At 39.0% G+C, this 19,468-nt stretch overlaps 1 protein-coding gene across 9 annotated transcripts in view; it reads left to right on the forward strand.

The window, feature by feature from the left end:
• Positions 1-15,593, forward strand: part of LOC133567945 (supervillin-like) — a 120,087-nt gene extending 104,494 nt beyond the window's left edge. For 7 of the 9 annotated variants that reach the window (XM_061919578.1, XM_061919572.1, XM_061919577.1 and 4 more), the window contains 5 exons: positions 5,750-5,905; positions 5,995-6,138; positions 6,201-6,322; positions 7,839-7,994; positions 14,844-15,593. In XM_061919578.1, coding sequence (XP_061775562.1) covers positions 5,750-5,905; positions 5,995-6,138; positions 6,201-6,322; positions 7,839-7,994; positions 14,844-14,930 — 665 coding nt within the window. In that variant the 3' untranslated portion in view covers positions 14,931-15,593. Of the gene's footprint in view, positions 1-5,749; positions 5,906-5,994; positions 6,139-6,200; positions 6,323-7,838; positions 7,995-10,256; positions 10,284-14,843 lie in introns of all 9 variants that reach the window. The other 2 variants (XM_061919574.1, XM_061919575.1) reach the window with 2 other exon arrangements.
• Positions 15,594-19,468: the final 3,875 nt, after the last annotated feature.

Here is a 19,468-nt window from a genome sequence, read left to right on the forward strand (position 1 = left end):
AGTCAAGCATTAGAAGTGTCCTTTAAGAGTCAAGCATTAGAAGTGTCCTTTAAGAGTCAAGCATTAGAAGTGTCCTTTAAGAGTCAAGCATTAGAAGTGTCCTTTAAGAGTCAAGCATTAGAAGTGTCCTTTAAGAGTCAAGCATTAGAAGTGTCCTTTAAGAGTCAAGCATTAGAAATGTCCTTTAGGAGTCAAGCATTAGAAGTGTCCTTTAGGAGTCAAGCATTAGAAGTGTCCTTTAAGAGTCAAGCATTAGAAGTGTCCTTTAAGAGTCAAGCATTAGAAGTGTCCTTTAAGAGTCAAGCATTAGAAGTGTCCTTTAGGAGTCAAGCATTAGAAGTGTCCTTTAAGAGTCAAGCATTAGAAGTGTCCTTTAGGAGTCAAGCATTAGAAGTGTCCTTTAAGAGTCAAGCATTAGAAGTGTCCTTTAAGAGTCAAGCATTAGAAGTGTCCTTTAAGAGTCAAGCATTAGAAGTGTCCTTTAAGAGTCAAGCATTAGAAGTGTCCTTTAAGAGTCAAGCATTAGAAGTGTCCTTTAAGAGTCAAGCATTAGAAGTGTCCTTTAGGAGTCAAGCATTAGAAGTGTCCTTTAAGAGTCAAGCATTAGAAGTGTCCTTTAAGAGTCAAGCATTAGAAGTGTCCTTTAAGAGTCAAGCATTAGAAGTGTCCTTTAGGAGTCAAGCATTAGAAGTGTCCTTTAAGAGTCAAGCATTAGAAGTGTCCTTTAAGAGTCAAGCATTAGAAGTGTCCTTTAAGAGTCAAGCATTAGAAGTGTCCTTTAAGAGTCAAGCATTAGAAGTGTCCTTTAAGAGTCAAGCATTAGAAGTGTCCTTTAAGAGTCAAGCATTAGAAGTGTCCTTTAGGAGTCAAGCATTAGAAGTGTCCTTTAGGAGTCAAGCATTAGAAGTGTCCTTTAAGAGTCAAGCATTAGAAGTGTCCTTTAAGAGTCAAGCATTAGAAGTGTCCTTTAAGAGTCAAGCATTAGAAGTGTCCTTTAGGAGTCAAGCATTAGAAGTGTCCTTTAAGAGTCAAGCATTAGAAGTGTCCTTTAGGAGTCAAGCATTAGAAGTGTCCTTTAAGAGTCAAGCATTAGAAGTGTCCTTTAGGAGTCAAGCATTAGAAGTGTCCTTTAAGAGTCAAGCATTAGAAGTGTCCTTTAAGAGTCAAGCATTAGAAGTGTCCTTTAAGAGTCAAGCATTAGAAGTGTCCTTTAAGAGTCAAGCATTAGAAGTGTCCTTTAAGAGTCAAGCATTAGAAGTGTCCTTTAAGAGTCAAGCATTAGAAGTGTCCTTTAAGAGTCAAGCATTAGAAGTGTCCTTTAAGAGTCAAGCATTAAAAGTGTCCTTTAGGAGTCAAGCATTAGAAGTGTCCTTTAGGAGTCAAGCATTAGAAGTGTCCTTTAGGAGTCAAGCATTAGAAGTGTCCTTTAAGAGTCAAGCATTAGAAGTGTCCTTTAGGAGTCAAGCATTAGAAGTGTCCTTTAGGAGTCAAGCATTAGAAGTGTCCTTTAAGAGTCAAGCATTAGAAGTGTCCTTTAAGAGTCAAGCATTAGAAGTGTCCTTTAGGAGTCAAGCATTAGAAGTGTCCTTTAAGAGTCAAGCATTAGAAGTGTCCTTTAGGAGTCAAGCATTAGAAGTGTCCTTTAAGAGTCAAGCATTAGAAGTGTCCTTTAAGAGTCAAGCATTAGAAGTGTCCTTTAAGAGTCAAGCATTAGAAGTGTCCTTTAAGAGTCAAGCATTAGAAGTGTCCTTTAAGAGTCAAGCATTAGAAGTGTCCTTTAAGAGTCAAGCATTAAAAGTGTCCTTTAGGAGTCAAGCATTAGAAGTGTCCTTTAGGAGTCAAGCATTAGAAGTGTCCTTTAGGAGTCAAGCATTAGAAGTGTCCTTTAGGAGTCAAGCATTAGAAGTGTCCTTTAAGAGTCAAGCATTAGAAGTGTCCTTTAGGAGTCAAGCATTAGAAGTGTCCTTTAAGAGTCAAGCATTAGAAGTGTCCTTTAAGAGTCAAGCATTAGAAGTGTCCTTTAAGAGTCAAGCATTAGAAGTGTCCTTTAAGAGTCAAGCATTAGAAGTGTCCTTTAAGAGTCAAGCATTAGAAGTGTCCTTTAAGAGTCAAGCATTAAAAGTGTCCTTTAGGAGTCAAGCATTAGAAGTGTCCTTTAGGAGTCAAGCATTAGAAGTGTCCTTTAGGAGTCAAGCATTAGAAGTGTCCTTTAAGAGTCAAGCATTAGAAGTGTCCTTTAGGAGTCAAGCATTAGAAGTGTCCTTTAAGAGTCAAGCATTAGAAGTGTCCTTTAGGAGTCAAGCATTAGAAGTGTCCTTTAGGAGTCAAGCATTAGAAGTGTCCTTTAGGAGTCAAGCATTAGAAGTGTCCTTTAAGAGTCAAGCATTAGAAGTGTCCTTTAAGAGTCAAGCATTAGAAGTGTCCTTTAAGAGTCAAGCATTAGAAGTGTCCTTTAAGAGTCAAGCATTAGAAGTGTCCTTTAAGAGTCAAGCATTAGAAGTGTCCTTTAGGAGTCAAGCATTAGAAGTGTCCTTTAAGAGTCAAGCATTAGAAGTGTCCTTTAAGAGTCAAGCATTAGAAGTGTCCTTTAAGAGTCAAGCATTAGAAGTGTCCTTTAAGAGTCAAGCATTAGAAGTGTCCTTTAAGAGTCAAGCATTAGAAGTGTCCTTTAGGAGTCAAGCATTAGAAGTGTCCTTTAAGAGTCAAGCATTAGAAGTGTCCTTTAGGAGTCAAGCATTAGAAGTGTCCTTTAGGAGTCAAGCATTAGAAGTGTCCTTTAGGAGTCAAGCATTAGAAGTGTCCTTTAAGAGTCAAGCATTAGAAGTGTCCTTTAAGAGTCAAGCATTAGAAGTGTCCTTTAAGAGTCAAGCATTAGAAGTGTCCTTTAAGAGTCAAGCATTAGAAGTGTCCTTTAAGAGTCAAGCATTAGAAGTGTCCTTTAGGAGTCAAGCATTAGAAGTGTCCTTTAAGAGTCAAGCATTAGAAGTGTCCTTTAAGAGTCAAGCATTAGAAGTGTCCTTTAAGAGTCAAGCATTAGAAGTGTCCTTTAAGAGTCAAGCATTAGAAGTGTCCTTTAAGAGTCAAGCATTAGAAGTGTCCTTTAAGAGTCAAGCATTAGAAGTGTCCTTTAAGAGTCAAGCATTAGAAGTGTCCTTTAAGAGTCAAGCATTAGAAGTGTCCTTTAGGAGTCAAGCATTAGAAGTGTCCTTTAAGAGTCAAGCATTAGAAGTGTCCTTTAAAAGTCAAGCATTAGAAGTGTCCTTTAAGAGTCAAGCATTAGAAGTGTCCTTTAGGAGTCAAGCATTAGAAGTGTCCTTTAAGAGTCAAGCATTAGAAGTGTCCTTTAAGAGTCAAGCATTAGAAGTGTCCTTTAAGAGTCAAGCATTAGAAGTGTCCTTTAAGAGTCAAGCATTAGAAGTGTCCTTTAGGAGTCAAGCATTAGAAGTGTCCTTTAAGAGTCAAGCATTAGAAGTGTCCTTTAGGAGTCAAGCATTAGAAGTGTCCTTTAAGAGTCAAGCATTAGAAGTGTCCTTTAAGAGTCAAGCATTAGAAGTGTCCTTTAAGAGTCAAGCATTAGAAGTGTCCTTTAGGAGTCAAGCATTAGAAGTGTCCTTTAAGAGTCAAGCATTAGAAGTGTCCTTAAAGAGTCAAGCATTAGAAGTGTCCTTTAAGAGTCAAGCATTAGAAGTGTCCTTTAAGAGTCAAGCATTAGAAGTGTCCTTTAAGAGTCAAGCATTAGAAGTGTCCTTTAAGAGTCAAGCATTAGAAGTGTCCTTTAAGAGTCAAGCATTAGAAGTGTCCTTTAAGAGTCAAGCATTAGAAGTGTCCTTTAGGAGTCAAGCATTAGAAGTGTCCTTTAGGAGTCAAGCATTAGAAGTGTCCTTTAAGAGTCAAGCATTAGAAGTGTCCTTTAAGAGTCAAGCATTAGAAGTGTCCTTTAAGAGTCAAGCATTAGAAGTGTCCTTTAGGAGTCAAGCATTAGAAGTGTCCTTTAAGAGTCAAGCATTAGAAGTGTCCTTTAGGAGTCAAGCATTAGAAGTGTCCTTTAAGAGTCAAGCATTAGAAGTGTCCTTTAGGAGTCAAGCATTAGAAGTGTCCTTTAAGAGTCAAGCATTAGAAGTGTCCTTTAAGAGTCAAGCATTAGAAGTGTCCTTTAAGAGTCAAGCATTAGAAGTGTCCTTTAAGAGTCAAGCATTAGAAGTGTCCTTTAAGAGTCAAGCATTAGAAGTGTCCTTTAAGAGTCAAGCATTAGAAGTGTCCTTTAAGAGTCAAGCATTAGAAGTGTCCTTTAAGAGTCAAGCATTAAAAGTGTCCTTTAGGAGTCAAGCATTAGAAGTGTCCTTTAGGAGTCAAGCATTAGAAGTGTCCTTTAGGAGTCAAGCATTAGAAGTGTCCTTTAAGAGTCAAGCATTAGAAGTGTCCTTTAGGAGTCAAGCATTAGAAGTGTCCTTTAGGAGTCAAGCATTAGAAGTGTCCTTTAAGAGTCAAGCATTAGAAGTGTCCTTTAAGAGTCAAGCATTAGAAGTGTCCTTTAGGAGTCAAGCATTAGAAGTGTCCTTTAAGAGTCAAGCATTAGAAGTGTCCTTTAGGAGTCAAGCATTAGAAGTGTCCTTTAAGAGTCAAGCATTAGAAGTGTCCTTTAAGAGTCAAGCATTAGAAGTGTCCTTTAAGAGTCAAGCATTAGAAGTGTCCTTTAAGAGTCAAGCATTAGAAGTGTCCTTTAAGAGTCAAGCATTAGAAGTGTCCTTTAAGAGTCAAGCATTAGAAGTGTCCTTTAAGAGTCAAGCATTAAAAGTGTCCTTTAGGAGTCAAGCATTAGAAGTGTCCTTTAGGAGTCAAGCATTAGAAGTGTCCTTTAGGAGTCAAGCATTAGAAGTGTCCTTTAAGAGTCAAGCATTAGAAGTGTCCTTTAGGAGTCAAGCATTAGAAGTGTCCTTTAAGAGTCAAGCATTAGAAGTGTCCTTTAGGAGTCAAGCATTAGAAGTGTCCTTTAGGAGTCAAGCATTAGAAGTGTCCTTTAGGAGTCAAGCATTAGAAGTGTCCTTTAAGAGTCAAGCATTAGAAGTGTCCTTTAAGAGTCAAGCATTAGAAGTGTCCTTTAGGAGTCAAGCATTAGAAGTGTCCTTTAAGAGTCAAGCATTAGAAGTGTCCTTTAGGAGTCAAGCATTAGAAGTGTCCTTTAAGAGTCAAGCATTAGAAGTGTCCTTTAAGAGTCAAGCATTAGAAGTGTCCTTTAAGAGTCAAGCATTAGAAGTGTCCTTTAGGAGTCAAGCATTAGAAGTGTCCTTTAAGAGTCAAGCATTAGAAGTGTCCTTTAGGAGTCAAGCATTAGAAGTGTCCTTTAAGAGTCAAGCATTAGAAGTGTCCTTTAAGAGTCAAGCATTAGAAGTGTCCTTTAAGAGTCAAGCATTAGAAGTGTCCTTTAAGAGTCAAGCATTAGAAGTGTCCTTTAAGAGTCAAGCATTAGAAGTGTCCTTTAAGAGTCAAGCATTAGAAGTGTCCTTTAGGAGTCAAGCATTAGAAGTGTCCTTTAGGAGTCAGGCTGCACAACAATCTGACAGTTTTTGAACCCAGCTGCCAGCACTCTTAACTCTCAATCAGTCAACCTTCGTTCGATCCCCGGGCATTACGAAGGTGGCGAAATACACTCGCATCTACTTGATAAAAGAAGAAGTGTTGTGAATACTTTAGTCTGTATAGTTTCTACTCCCAAAGGGAAAAGTAACCGTGTTTGCTTCTCCTTTTTCAGATCCAGGCAAATTTAACTTCACTCCAAGGCTCTTCCAGCTGAGCAGCACATCGGGAGAGTTTGTGGCCACAGAGTTCTTCCACCCGTCCAGTGCTCCGGACCTGGTCAGCTCTCTGCCCTTCCTGCAAGAAGAACTGTACAACGCAGCACAACCAGGTGAGGCTGGAACACAGACAAAGCCTTCCTGAAGGTTCTCCTGCTCATGAAGACGTTAGGCTGAAGAGTCTGTACTACGTGGTCCACAGCGTTGTTCCTGGTGGACAACTTCCATGAAGTCTACCTGTGGCAGGGCTGGTGGCCTCAGGACAGTGAGACTCCCGGTTCGGCTGGCATGCGCTGGGATGCGGACAGGAAGTGTGCTATGGAGACAGTCCTCCAGTACTGCCAAGGTATTCCCCACTCAAGCGTCCGTCTTCGGATTAGGATTGTTTCAAAGTTCTGTTTCTCACAGAGAAGAGCGACAAGAAGCCTCAGAAGTCCTACCTGATCCACGCCGGACTCGAGCCGCTCACCTTTACCAACATGTTCCCCTGTTGGGAGCATCGGGAGGATGTCGCCGAGATCACTGAGAGGGTCAGTAGTAATGGAAGGGCCTGATCTACTAAAGATGTGCGTGTATTAAAGCACGTGCAAACCTAATAGCGCTCGCAAAACTGATCTTCCAAGCTTGTGCGCAGAGGATTGCTTCTCTTTAACCGGCTGTAAAACATCTTTTGCACAATCAGCCTTTTCATGCAAAGCCATTAAGGAATGGAACCACCTCACAACAAACTTGAAAAGTCTAAAAGATTACTCTTCATTCACAATTGAAGTGAAAAAGTGGCAGCTCCCTTCATCAGTGTGTGAATGGGTAAATGTGGAAGTAGTGTCAAAGTGCTTTGAGTACCTTGAAGGTAGAAAAGCGCTATACAAGTACAACCCATTTATCATTTATTTATTTAATTGACCACTAAATGGTAACACCCCAATAAGTTTTTCAACTTGTTTAAGTCGGGGTCCACCTTCATCAATTCATGGTACAAATATATACTATCAGCATAATACAGTCATCACACAAGTTAATCATCATAGTATATACATTGAATTATTGACATTATTTACAATCCGGGGGGTGGGATGAGGAGCTTTGGTTGATATCAGTACTTCAGTCATCAACAATTGCATCAACAGAGAAATGTGGACATTGAAACAGTGTAGGTGTGACTTAGTAGGATATGTACAGCCAGCAGAGAACATAGTGAGATATACATTTGATTATTTACATTTTGTTATTTACAGTTCGGGGAGATGGGATGTGAATGGAGGAGGGTATTAGTAAAGTGTTGAAGTTGCCTGGAGGTGTTGTTTTAGTGCAGTTTTGAAGGAGGATAGAGATGCACTTACTTTTCCAGCTGTTGGGAGTGCATTCCACATTGATGTGGCATAGAAGGAGGATGAGTTAAGACCTTTGTTAGATGGGAATCTGGGTTTAACGTTGTCTGTGGAGCTCCCCCTGGTGTTGTGGTTATGGCGCTCATTTACGTTAAGGAAGTAGCATATTTTATAGCAAGATTATAGTTGTGTGCTACATGTCAACAACATGACAAAATGTCACAGGTTGGACATAATGCCACCAGAAATGTGAAGGGACATGAGTGTCTCCATAGTGACAGCCGATATACACGCAAAAAGCTCATTTAAGTAGGACGATCTGCACCACTTTTGCACTTGTTATCAATTACACCTGCAAGATGTCCAGTATTTGTACATGCAATGTTATCATTTGCACACACTATCTAGCTTCTTATTTGGATCTTAGTACAAAGTAGTTTAGACCCTTATCTGGCTATCTGACTTTGTTTTTCAAAGACGATTTTGTCTTTAAAAAAAAACCGTACACGCAGCAATTTTCCGCAATTTTTCCGTTCTTAACCTTGTTGGAGGTACCGAACCCCACCAGTTTCATCATTTCATTCTTTAGTGAAAAATCAAATGTTGTTTTTTCAAATTGAAGACAAAGTTGTATGATTATTTTACTGCTGCAACAAATGAACAGTCCATGTTGAAAGAGCAAAAGCAAGAGAGTGCATGTTGTTCCTGTGTGCTGCAGGAGGCAGAGGTGTGCAACCACATCATCCTGGTGGAGGACGTCTTGGCCCGTCTTAATCAGAACACCTTCCCTCTGGCCCAGATGCGGGCCCGGCCGCTCCCGGAGGGCGTGGACCCGCTCCGGCTGGAGATCTACCTGTCTGACCAGGACTTTGAGGTCATTTGTCACTCACCACTTTCATTTAGTACACTGAAGTTGTGAACAATAAGAGGGTACCTTGAGGGGCGGGGCTAGAACAGAACTGCACTGGACTAGACCACACACAGGTCTTTTATTTGAATAGTTCCCAAGGAATTTCTGTCAAATAATGCCTATTACAAGGTAGGGATGTCCCCATCTGAGATTGATATCGGATATCAGTCCAATATCAGCAAAAAGACAAGTCGGATGATGTTGGCTTGCGTCTAAAATGTGGGATATAAGTGTTCCAATACAAGCAGTTCTGCAGTGTGCTGACTTGTTCAAAACCGGACAGCCAGTTATCAATACTACAATCTTTCAATAAGTCTTTCCTTGTACTGTACTGTACTATTTAGTCAAGTCATTTGCAGAAGACAAACATGCAAGCTACTAGGAACCAGCAGCAGCAGCAGCTACACCAAAGCTAAGCACACAGTAGCACACAAGCTAGAGATACAGTCTGTTAATTGAACAGCATTTCTGAAAAAGCACATTTGTCAATATAAACAAGTATTGAATAATTATAGTTGCATGTTAATTACACATCCAAAGTCTCCGCACCAAAAAAACTATTATCTCCACACTTCTAAACATTTAATTATAAATAGGTTAGTGTTTTTCAAACCTACCTTTGTTTTTTGATTGACTAGTTTCACTTGGTCAAACATTTTCTAACATTCCACACAACTACATCTTCAAAAGTGCTGATATCTTATTGGATCTATATCATTACTCAACGGCTCCAATATTGCTGTGGTATCGGTAGTGGAGAAGTGGTATCAAAACTGCATTTTTCAACATACTGCATTATGACCTTAAAGGGGAACTGCACTTTTTTTTCCTTTTTTTGGCCTATCATTCACAATCATTATGAGAGAGGAAAACACACGTATCACACCGATATCAATATCAGTAATGTATCAACATTGAAAAAGTTGTATCAGGACAACCCTGCTAAAATGTACAGACTAGTGTTAATTCTCTACTTTTTGGCAACAAACACCATATCATCATCAAAATCCATCCATTTTCTACCACTTGTCCCTCTCGGAGTTGTGGGGGGGGGGGGGAGCTCTTGTCATTCTTGGTTTAGGTTGCACATTAGAGTTACAGGTGGGAGAAAGGGAGTTATTTGCTTTCATAAAAACGTTATCATAATGAAATTATGATATGATAAATGGGTCCAAAAACTATTTAATAAAGTTGTTATTAAATACTTTTTGGTCCCATTTGCTTTTAACAAAATAAACCAAGCATTGTGAGTGTATGTTACCTTTCTGTATTTGTATGTGAAGCAGCAATAGCTCCATGAAAACATACTTTGTATGATCACATTCATTTTGTCCAGTTTAGAGAAGTGTTTCATCTTGGATACAGTATATAATCCTCCATATTGGCAAATACTTCATCTTGGATACAGTATATAATCCTCCATATTGGCAAATACTTCATCTTGGATACAGTATATAATCCTCCATATTGGCAAATACTTCATCTTGGATACAGTATATAATCCTCCATATTGGCAGAAACATTAATTTCATTCAATTTCATTCCAAGAAATAAAACAATATTTTTGCATCTGACAAAAAACACCCACAAACGCTGGCTTACTCTAATAAAAATGCCATGTTTGTTATAAATACAGTTCAAAAAAAGAAAAGAAAAAAATGCTGGCTTCCGCTAGAGAGACCTGTGTCTGCTAGCTTGAGCGCCCCCACTTCTCCCCGTGTGGCGAGTCAGAGTACTGCTGAGGCATTGAACTGCAAGTTGACAATATATCGCCCCCTACCTTGAGGCAGAGGTACTTGCTGCCTCAAGACCTGCCTTTTCCACGTGGCAACAAGCATGCACCCCCTCGCACGCACGCCCAATATACACTGTGTGTAGCCGTGGAGGCACTGCCTGTGTCTGCCTCACTTCTCATCTGCTGCATTGTTTTGATCAGGAAACATGGTATTTCCGCAATTTTGACCATGAAAATAATCAAAATATACAGGAACCACAACAAAATCACATGGAAAGCATAAACCAAAAGAGAAATATTCAAAATTATTTTATTTTATTACTTCATTTTGGATCATGCCATGGTTAAGCCACCTGGAGGCAGGTGAGGCACCGGCTCACTTGCCTCCCCTGACAGCACCTCACTGATTGTAAGCAGTTACCAATAATTCCTCTACATTGTGTCATGTCATTCAACATCCATCCTAACGTCCTTCAACTCTCACTTTGCAGAGCAAGTGGTAGGTGGATTGAGGTAAGGTAAGATAAGATATGATTGTCTTTCTCCTCGCTGAGTCTTCAGTTGTTGGTGGAGGGTGGGCGCGGTTTTCTGTGTGCACGTCTGCACGATTACCTGATAACATTTCTGAAATGAAGGAGGAGATGCCCTCTGGGAATTATACATACTTTACACCAGTGGTTCTCAAATTATTTTTCCAATAAATACCACCTCAGAAAAACGCTTAGCTCTCTAAATACCACTGTATTGACCAACAGTAATATAGAGTAGTCTTTTAGGCCTAAGTTATCGTTAAAAACAAGGCAGAGGTTTTATTTAACAAGTATATTTCATATTTTTGGCCAGTGTAACATTACACATAGTTTGAACAGTAACACTAGCTTTGGTGTACTACTATATGGAGCCCGAGTACCAATGGTGGGACACACACCACAGTTTGAGAATCACTGCTTTGTACTATCACACTACACTCTTCTGGCACTTCTACCTTTCTCATGACTGAATGCATCTTGTCTTCACCATCACTGCACTCCATCAAGTTTTGCATGAAAACTCCACCTAAGTATGTCAAACATTTTTAAATGCATGTCACATTTTTTACAAACACTGAAGTTAATAACAACTTGTACTTGTTTTACTTTTGAAACCGTTCCATTGAGTCCTTTTGTGCAACAATACATCAACATATGTACTATATACTCTATTATAAAAAGTCTTGTTTTTATTTTAATTCCTAATATTCATGTACGCACTGTAGTCCAGTCTTTTATTCATAACTCATCATTTCAACAATATTCAAACACATCATAAACTGTAACCGACCTTTTTTATACTGACAATGAATATTATAACCATGTTGTTGTATTGGGGTGTATTTTCCCTGTTTTACAAACATTTCCCCTATTTCCATCTGTTTAAAATCTATAACAACTAATGTAACAATGCTAACAAATATTTCATAAACCTATATATATATATATATATACATATATATATATATATATATTCTTTTTTTTTAATTAAAAACAACTAGGAAAATTCTCCTTTTGATTAAAAACACACATTTTGGAGATCCACTATATTGCCAAAAGTATTTGGCCAGCCATCCAAATGATGAGAATCAGGTGTCCTAATCACTTGGCCCCGGTGTATCAAATCAAGCACTTAGGCATGGAGACTGTTTCTACAAACATTTGTGAAAGAATGGGCCGCTCTCAGTGATTTCCAGCATGGAACTGTCATAGGATGCCACCTGTGCAACAAATTCCTCGCTCCTCAATATTCCAAAGTCAACTTGGTTATAAGAAAAATTTGGAGTTTTGGGAACAACAGCAACTCAGCCACCAAGTGGTAAGCCACGTAAATTGACAGGGAGGGGGTCAGCGCATAGTGCAAAGACTTTCCTCACAGTCACTTGCTCCAAACTTCATGTGTCCTTCCAATTAGCCCACGTACAGTACACAGAGAGCTTTATGTTGAGCAGTTGTATCTAAACCAGACCTGGGCAAACTAAGGCCCGGGGCCACATGCGGCCCTTTGAGCTTTTCAATCTGGCCCGCCGGACATTCCCAAATCATTTTTTTAGATCTTTAAGATGGAAAGTGTAGCTGCCATTATGATGTGCACTCATGTTTTCTAACCACCGCAAGTCTTCAACTATACTAAGTCTTTCAATGCTTGGAATCTGCAACTATGGATGATATACTAGTTACTATGGTCATCTAATTAGTTACTATGGTCATCTAATTAGTTACTATGGTCATCTAATTAGTTACTATGGTCATCTAATTAGTTACTATGGTCATGTAATTAGTTACTATGGTCATCTAATTAGTTACTATGGTCATCTAATTAGTTACTATGGTCATGTAATTAGTTACTATGGTCATGTAATTAGTTACTATGGTCATCTAATTAGTTACTATGGTCATCGAATTAGTTACAATGGTCATCTAGTTAGTTACTATGGTCATGTAATTAGTTACTATGGTCATCTAATTAGTTACTATGGTCATCTAATTAGTTACTATGGTCAGCTAGTTAGTTACCATGGTCATCTAATTAGTTACTATGGTCATCTAATTAGTTACAATGGTCATCTAATTAGTTACTATGGTCATCTAATTAGTTACTATGGTCATGTAATTAGTTACTATTGTCATCTAATTAGTTACTATGGTCATGTAATTAGTTACTATGGTCATCTAATTAGTTACTATGGTCATGTAATTAGTTACTATGGTCATCTAATTAGTTACTATGGTCATCTAATTAGTTACTATGGTCATGTAATTAGTTACTATGGTCATGTAATTAGTTACTATGGTCATCTAATTAGTTACTATGGTCATCTAATGAGTTACTATGGTCATCTAATTAGTTACTATGGTCATCTAATTAGTTACTATGGTCATCTAATTAGTTACTATGGTCATCTAATGAGTTACTATGGTCATCTAATTAGTTACTATGGTCATCTAATTAGTTACAATGGTCATCTAATTAGTTACTATGGTCATCTAATTAGTTACTATGGTCATCTAATGAGTTACTATGGTCATCTAATTAGTTACTATGGTCAGTTAGTTAGTTACTATGGTCATCTAATTAGTTACTATGGTCATCTAATTAGTTACTATGGTCATCTAATTAGTTACTCTGGTCATCTAATGAGTTACTATGGTCATCTAATTAGTTACTATGGTCAGTTAGTTAGTTACTATGGTCATCTAATTAGTTACTATGGTCATCTAATGAGTTACTATGGTCATCTACATCACAGCAGCTCAGACGAGGCACCAAGCAGTTTGGGCGGGGAGCTTTTCCACAGACCCGGAAGGAGATATTCACAACAAAGTTCTAAAGCTTAGTGATCAATAGAATAGAATAGAAAGTACTTTATTGATCCCTGGGATAAATTCAGCAAATATCAGATATGTCAGATTGTAGGTGTGTTTATTGTGTACCTTTCACATTCATATTTTACTGTCGGTTGCGTTTCACTTGATTGTAAAATCTGTCTATCGAAAGGGGGTGTGATGTTCATATGTTGTCAATATTCAGTGTTTTATCTTTGATAGAAAAAGAAAAAAATTCCATTCCATTTTTTAAGGCGGTTCTGTCCTAATGTTTTCAGCATTCAATCAGACATTGTTGTGAGGTTTTGCATTAGTGTTCCTAAAAATGGATATACCGGCCCCCAGACACATTTTTTTCTCTAAATGTGGCCCCCAAGTCAAAATAATTGCCCAGGCCTGATTTAAGCCATATGTTATCAAGTCCAATGCAAAGTGTGTGATGCAGTGGTGTAAAGGACATTGTCATGTGATGCAGTGGTGTAAAGGACATTGTCATGTGATGCAGTGGTGTAAAGGACATTGTCATGTGATGCAGTGGTGTAAAGGACATTGTCATGTGATGCAGTGGTGTAAAGGACATTGTCATGTGATGCAGTGGTGTAAAGGACATTGTCGTGTGATGCAGTGGTGTAAAGGACATTGTCGTGTGTTGCAGTGGTGTAAAGGACATTGTCGTGTGATGCAGTGGTGTAAAGGACATTGTCATGTGATGCAGTGGTGTAAAGGACATTGTCATGTGATGCAGTGGTGTAAAGGACATTGTCATGTGATGCAGTGGTGTAAAGGACATTGTCATGTGATGCAGTGGTGTAAAGGACATTGTCATGTGATGCAGTGGTGTAAAGGACATTGTCATGTGATGCAGTGGTGTAAAGGACATTGTCATGTGATGCAGTGGTGTAAAGGACATTGTCGTGTGATGCAGTGGTGTAAAGGACATTGTCGTGTGTTGCAGTGGTGTAAAGGACATTGTCGTGTGATGCAGTGGTGTAAAGGACATTGTCATGTGATGCAGTGGTGTAAAGGACATTGTCATGTGATGCAGTGGTGTAAAGGACATTGTCGTGTGATGCAGTGGTGTAAAGGACATTGTCATGTGATGCAGTGGTGTAAAGGACATTGCCATGTGATGCAGTGGTGTAAAGGACATTGTCATGTGATGCAGTGGTGTAAAGGACATTGTCGTGTGATGCAGTGGTGTAAAGGACATTGTCATGTGATGCAGTGGTGTAAAGGACATTGTCATGTGATGCAGTGGTGTAAAGGACATTGTCATGTGATGCAGTGGTGTAAAGGACATTGTCACTGGACTCCAGAGCGGTGGTGAGGCCTTCTCTGGACTGATGAATCACACTTTTCCATCTGGAAATCTGATGGACCTGTCTGGCTTTGGAGGTTTCCAGGAGAACGCTACAGTTCGGACTGCATTGGGCCGGGTGTAAAATTTGGTGGAGGAGGAATTATGGTTCGGGGTTGGTTTTTCAGGAGTTGGGCTTGGCCCCTTAGTTCCAGTGAAAGGATCTTTGAATGCTTCAGGATACCAAAACATTTCTGGACAATTCCATGGGATGGCACTTCATGTTCATAAGTGATCAAAGGCAGGTGGCCAAATACTTTTGTACATTGTTATTTAAGGAAAATGAATTTGTTCGTAGCTGACGTTTGTGTTTGCTTTGCTGTGTGCTGTTGCTGATTTGAGTTGTGTGTTTGCGTCCCTTGCAGGAAGCTTTGGAGATGAGGAGAGAGGACTATGAACGTCTACCAGGGTGGAAACAGGTCAACTTAAAGAAAGTCAAAGGACTGTTTTAAGCAGGTTTGATATGAAGACAGAAAGAGAATGTTTACATGAAGACTGCAGACCTACTACTTCCTGGTCCGTGTCAGGACTTCCCCACATGTTGGTCTCGAGACCAGAGATGGGGACTCCAGTCTGCGACTTGGACTTGTTAAATGTTATCGCCAACATTTGTTTCCTAGTTGTGTTAAAGACAGGGTTAGTGTTGGAGGCAGTACAAGACACTTGTGGATGCCAAAGGAAAGCCTGCATAAAAAGTATTTTCATGAGTGCATACTTGCTGAGCGGACAATAAATAGCGGATGACAGTGTAAGAGACTTGGACTGGTGTGCAAGTCCCTTCAGACCCTCCACGTGGTCTATTGGGAGTTTCCTGTGAGCACCGAGCTCTCACGCCTCAGAGTGGTGAGACATGGACGTCGTACGTGCGTGCAAATCAACCCCTTTCAACAAAATCATGTCATTGGCTGGCGACCTCGTCATTTAAAGGCTTGGTGAATCTGTATAGTGCCTTTTTTTTTTTTTTTTTTTGCTTTTGTGTACAGTTTATACAAGGAAATTCTTAGTGTGTGTTTTCCAAGACTTTCTTTGGGATAAAAAAAATGACCGAGAGAATCCAAAGTGAGTGCTGTTGTGTCTTCTGTTTCATTCATTAAAGCACTTTCATCGACTTTTAACTGCCTGAGCTGGTTTTCCTTCATTGAAAGCAGGCGTCCCCAAACTCTGGCCCGCGGGAAGTCCTAAGTTTTAAAAAATAAAAGTTATTTAATTTCAGTTTTTAGTTTTTTTAAATCTGTCCTTCTTAATCCATTTTACTCTTGTTACTCTCGGCGTCTCATAGCCGGTCAGGAAAATCATTTTGTCAAAAAAAACATTTTCTCATCAATAATGTGACATCATTAGCGGCAAGGGCGTGCTCTTTCAGTTAATTAGTGCGCAATAAATATATGTATTTATACATATATATATATATATATATATATATATATATATATATATATATATATATATATATATATATATATACTATAAAAACAGTACCACTTTTTATATTTTCCTTTGTTTTTTATTGTAGCCACATGGTGGTTAACGTTTTGGAGACTTGTTTATGCGTGTGCATGTTAATATAAATATATATATGTATATATATATATATATATATATATATATTTATGTATGTACACAAACCCCGTTTCCATATGAGTTGGGAAATTGTGTTGGATGTAAATATAAACAGAATACAATGATTTGCAAATCCTTTTCAAGCCATATTCAGTTGAATATGCTACAAAGACAACATATTTCATGTTCAAACTCATAAACTTTTTTTTTTTTTGCAAATAATCATTAACTTTAGAATTTGATGCCAGCAACATGTGACAAAGAAGTTGGGAAAGGGGGCAATAAATACTGATAAAGTTGAGGAATGCACATCAAACACTTATTTGGAACATCCCACAGGTGTGCAGGCTAATTGGGAACAGGTGGGTGCCATGACTGGATATAAAAACAGCTTCCCAAAAAATGTTAAGTAATTCTCAAACAAGGATGGGGTGAGGGTCACCACTTTGTAAGCAAATTTTCAAACAGTTTTAGAACAACATTTCTCAACGAGTTATTGCAAAGAATTTAGGGATTTTACCATCTACGCTCCGTAAAATCATCAAAAAGTTCAGAGAATCTGGAGAAATCACTGCACGTAAGCCATGATATTATGGACCTTTGATCCCTCAGGCGGTACTGCATCAAAAACCGACATCATTGAGTAAAGGATATCACCACATGGGCTCAGGAACACTTCATAAAACCACTGTCAGGAACTACAGTTGGTGGCTACATCTGTAAGTGCAAGTTAAAACTCTACTATGCAAAGCGAAAGCCATTTATCAACAACACCCAGGAACGCGGCCGGCTTGGCTGGGCCCGAGCTCATCTAAGATGGACTGATGCAAAGTGGAAAAGTGTTCTGTGGTCTGACGAGTCCACATTTCAAATTGTTTTTGGAAACTGTGGACGTGGTGTCCTCCGGAACAAAGGGGAAAAGAATCATCCAGATTGTTGTTATAGGCGCAAAGTTGAAAAGCCAGCATCTGTGATGGTATGGGGGTGTATTAGTGCCCAAGGCATGGGTAACTTACACATCTCAGCTGCATTCGGCGGAAGGCGGTGTACACCCTGGACAAGTCGCCACCTCATCACAGGGCCAACACAGATAGACAGACAACATTCACACACTAGGGACCATTTAGTGTTGCCAATCAACCTATCCCCAGGTGCATGTCTTTGGAGGTGGGAGGGGCCTATCCCCAGGTGCATGTCTTTGGAGGTGGGAGGGGCCTATCCCCAGGTGCATGTCTTTGGAGGTGGGAGGAAGCCGGAGTAGAACCCACGCAGTAACGGGGAGAACATGCAAACTCCACACAAAAAATATACCGAGCTCGGGATTGAACCCTGACTACTCTGGACCTTGGTGTTGTGAGGCACCTGCACTCACCCTTGTACCACCGTGCTGCCGTGATATGTTCTAACTTCCTGAAAAAGAATCAACAAGTCCAACACAGATATGCTTGTAATTTACACATAAAACAGCTTGCACCAAGTATTACCGGTATTAGTTTTATAAAAACTAACCACATTTTCATGTTTTTTTAACATCTTTTTCCTCTTTTTTTCCCAAAATGTTTTCCTGATTCATGCATTGTTTTAGTTTAGTTGTAATTTTAGATTGTACTCTTAGTATCAGAAAAAAAAATCCATCTGCTATCTGTTTTAAAGTATTTGAATGTAATGAAATCAACTTTATTATATTAATAAGCAATTTGTTTAATTTTCCTTTTTTTTTTTAGATAGATGTACTTTTTAAGTAATGTTTTATTTTTTTTAAATTAAAAAACAAACAGGAGTCGTACCAAAGACTCTAAAAATGGGACCCATTATCTCCCTGCTTGGCACTCAGCAGCAACACTGCAAAAAGTCAGTGTTCAAAAACAAGAAAAAAAAATAGGGGTATTTTATTTGAACTAAGCAAAATTATCTGCCAATAGAACAAGAAAATTCGGCTTTCCAAAACGACTAAAATGAGCTAAGCTCAATGAACCCAAAATACCTTAAAATAAGTATATTCTCACTAATAATAATAACAAGTGCACTTTTATTGGTAGAAAAAAATTAGACCTTTTTTGCTCAATATGTTGAAAAATATTCCTAAATGAAGTAAATTCTAGTGCCATTATCTTGACATCATGATATGTGCTCGGTGTCATGATTTTTTTTCATGCCTGAAGTAAGAAATGATTACTTTAAAAAAGTAGTTTTCTACTTGTGAGTGTTGATGACACAGCTTTGCAACAGTTGATATTCTAGTTTCAAGCATGTTTTACTCAATATAGCTCATCAAATCTCAGCAACAAGCTGTAATATCTTACTGACATCATTTAGGACCAAAACCCTCAAAACAAGTAAAATTCTAACATAAAATCTGCTTAGTGAGAAGAATTATCTTATCAGACAGATGATAAGCAAATATCAGCCTTATTTGAGATATTTCATCTTACTTAGATTTCAGTTTTTGCAGTGAAGGCTTGGAATTGGGGGTTAACTCACCAAAAAATGATTCCCGGGCGCGGCCACCGCTGCTGCCCACTGCTCCCCTCACTTCCCAGGGGGTGATCAAGGGGATGGGTCAAATGCATAGAAAAAAATTGCCACGCCACACCAAGTGTGTGTGTGACAATCATTGGTCCTTTAAAGGCCTACTGAAAGCCACTACTAGCGACCACGCAGTCTGATAGTTTATATTTCAATGATGAAATATTAACATTGCAACACATGACAATACGCCCGCTTTAGTTTACTAAATTCCATCCATCCATTTTCTACCGCTTAATCCCTTTTGGGGTCGCTGGCGCCTATCTCAGCTACAATCGGGCGGAAGGCGGGGTACACCCTGGACAAGTCGCCACCTCATCGCAGAGTTTACTAAATTACAATTCTAAATTTCCCGCGGAGTTTCTTGTTGAAAATGTTGCGGAATGATGACGCGTGCGTGTGACGTCACGCATTGTAGAGGACATTTTGTTCCAGCACCGTTCCCAGCTATAAGTCGTCTGTTTTCATCGCATAATTCCACAGTATTCTGGACATCTGTGTTGTTGAATCTTTTGGAATTTGTTCAACAATTAATCTTTCATCCTTGCTCAAATTAATGGGGAAATCATCACTTTCTCGGTCTGGATCGCTCTCGCTGCTGGTGGCCATGATTGTAAACAATGTTCAGATGTGAGGAGCTCCACAACCCGTGACATCACGCGTACATCGTCTGCTACTTCCGGTAAAGGATAGGCTTTTTTATTAGCGACTAAATGTTACGAACTTTATCGTGGATGTTCTCTACTTAATCCTTTCAGCAAAAATATGGCAATATGGCGAAATGATGAAGTAGGACACATAGAATGGAGCTGCTATCCCCCTTTAAATAAGAACATCTCATTTCAGTAGGCCTTTAACTTTATACATTTATAATTCACACAAAAGTCAAGGCACTTTCAACATT

Source organism: Nerophis ophidion, linkage group LG14, assembly GCF_033978795.1.
Source record: "Nerophis ophidion isolate RoL-2023_Sa linkage group LG14, RoL_Noph_v1.0, whole genome shotgun sequence".
Classification (NCBI taxonomy): domain Eukaryota; kingdom Metazoa; phylum Chordata; class Actinopteri; order Syngnathiformes; family Syngnathidae; genus Nerophis; species Nerophis ophidion.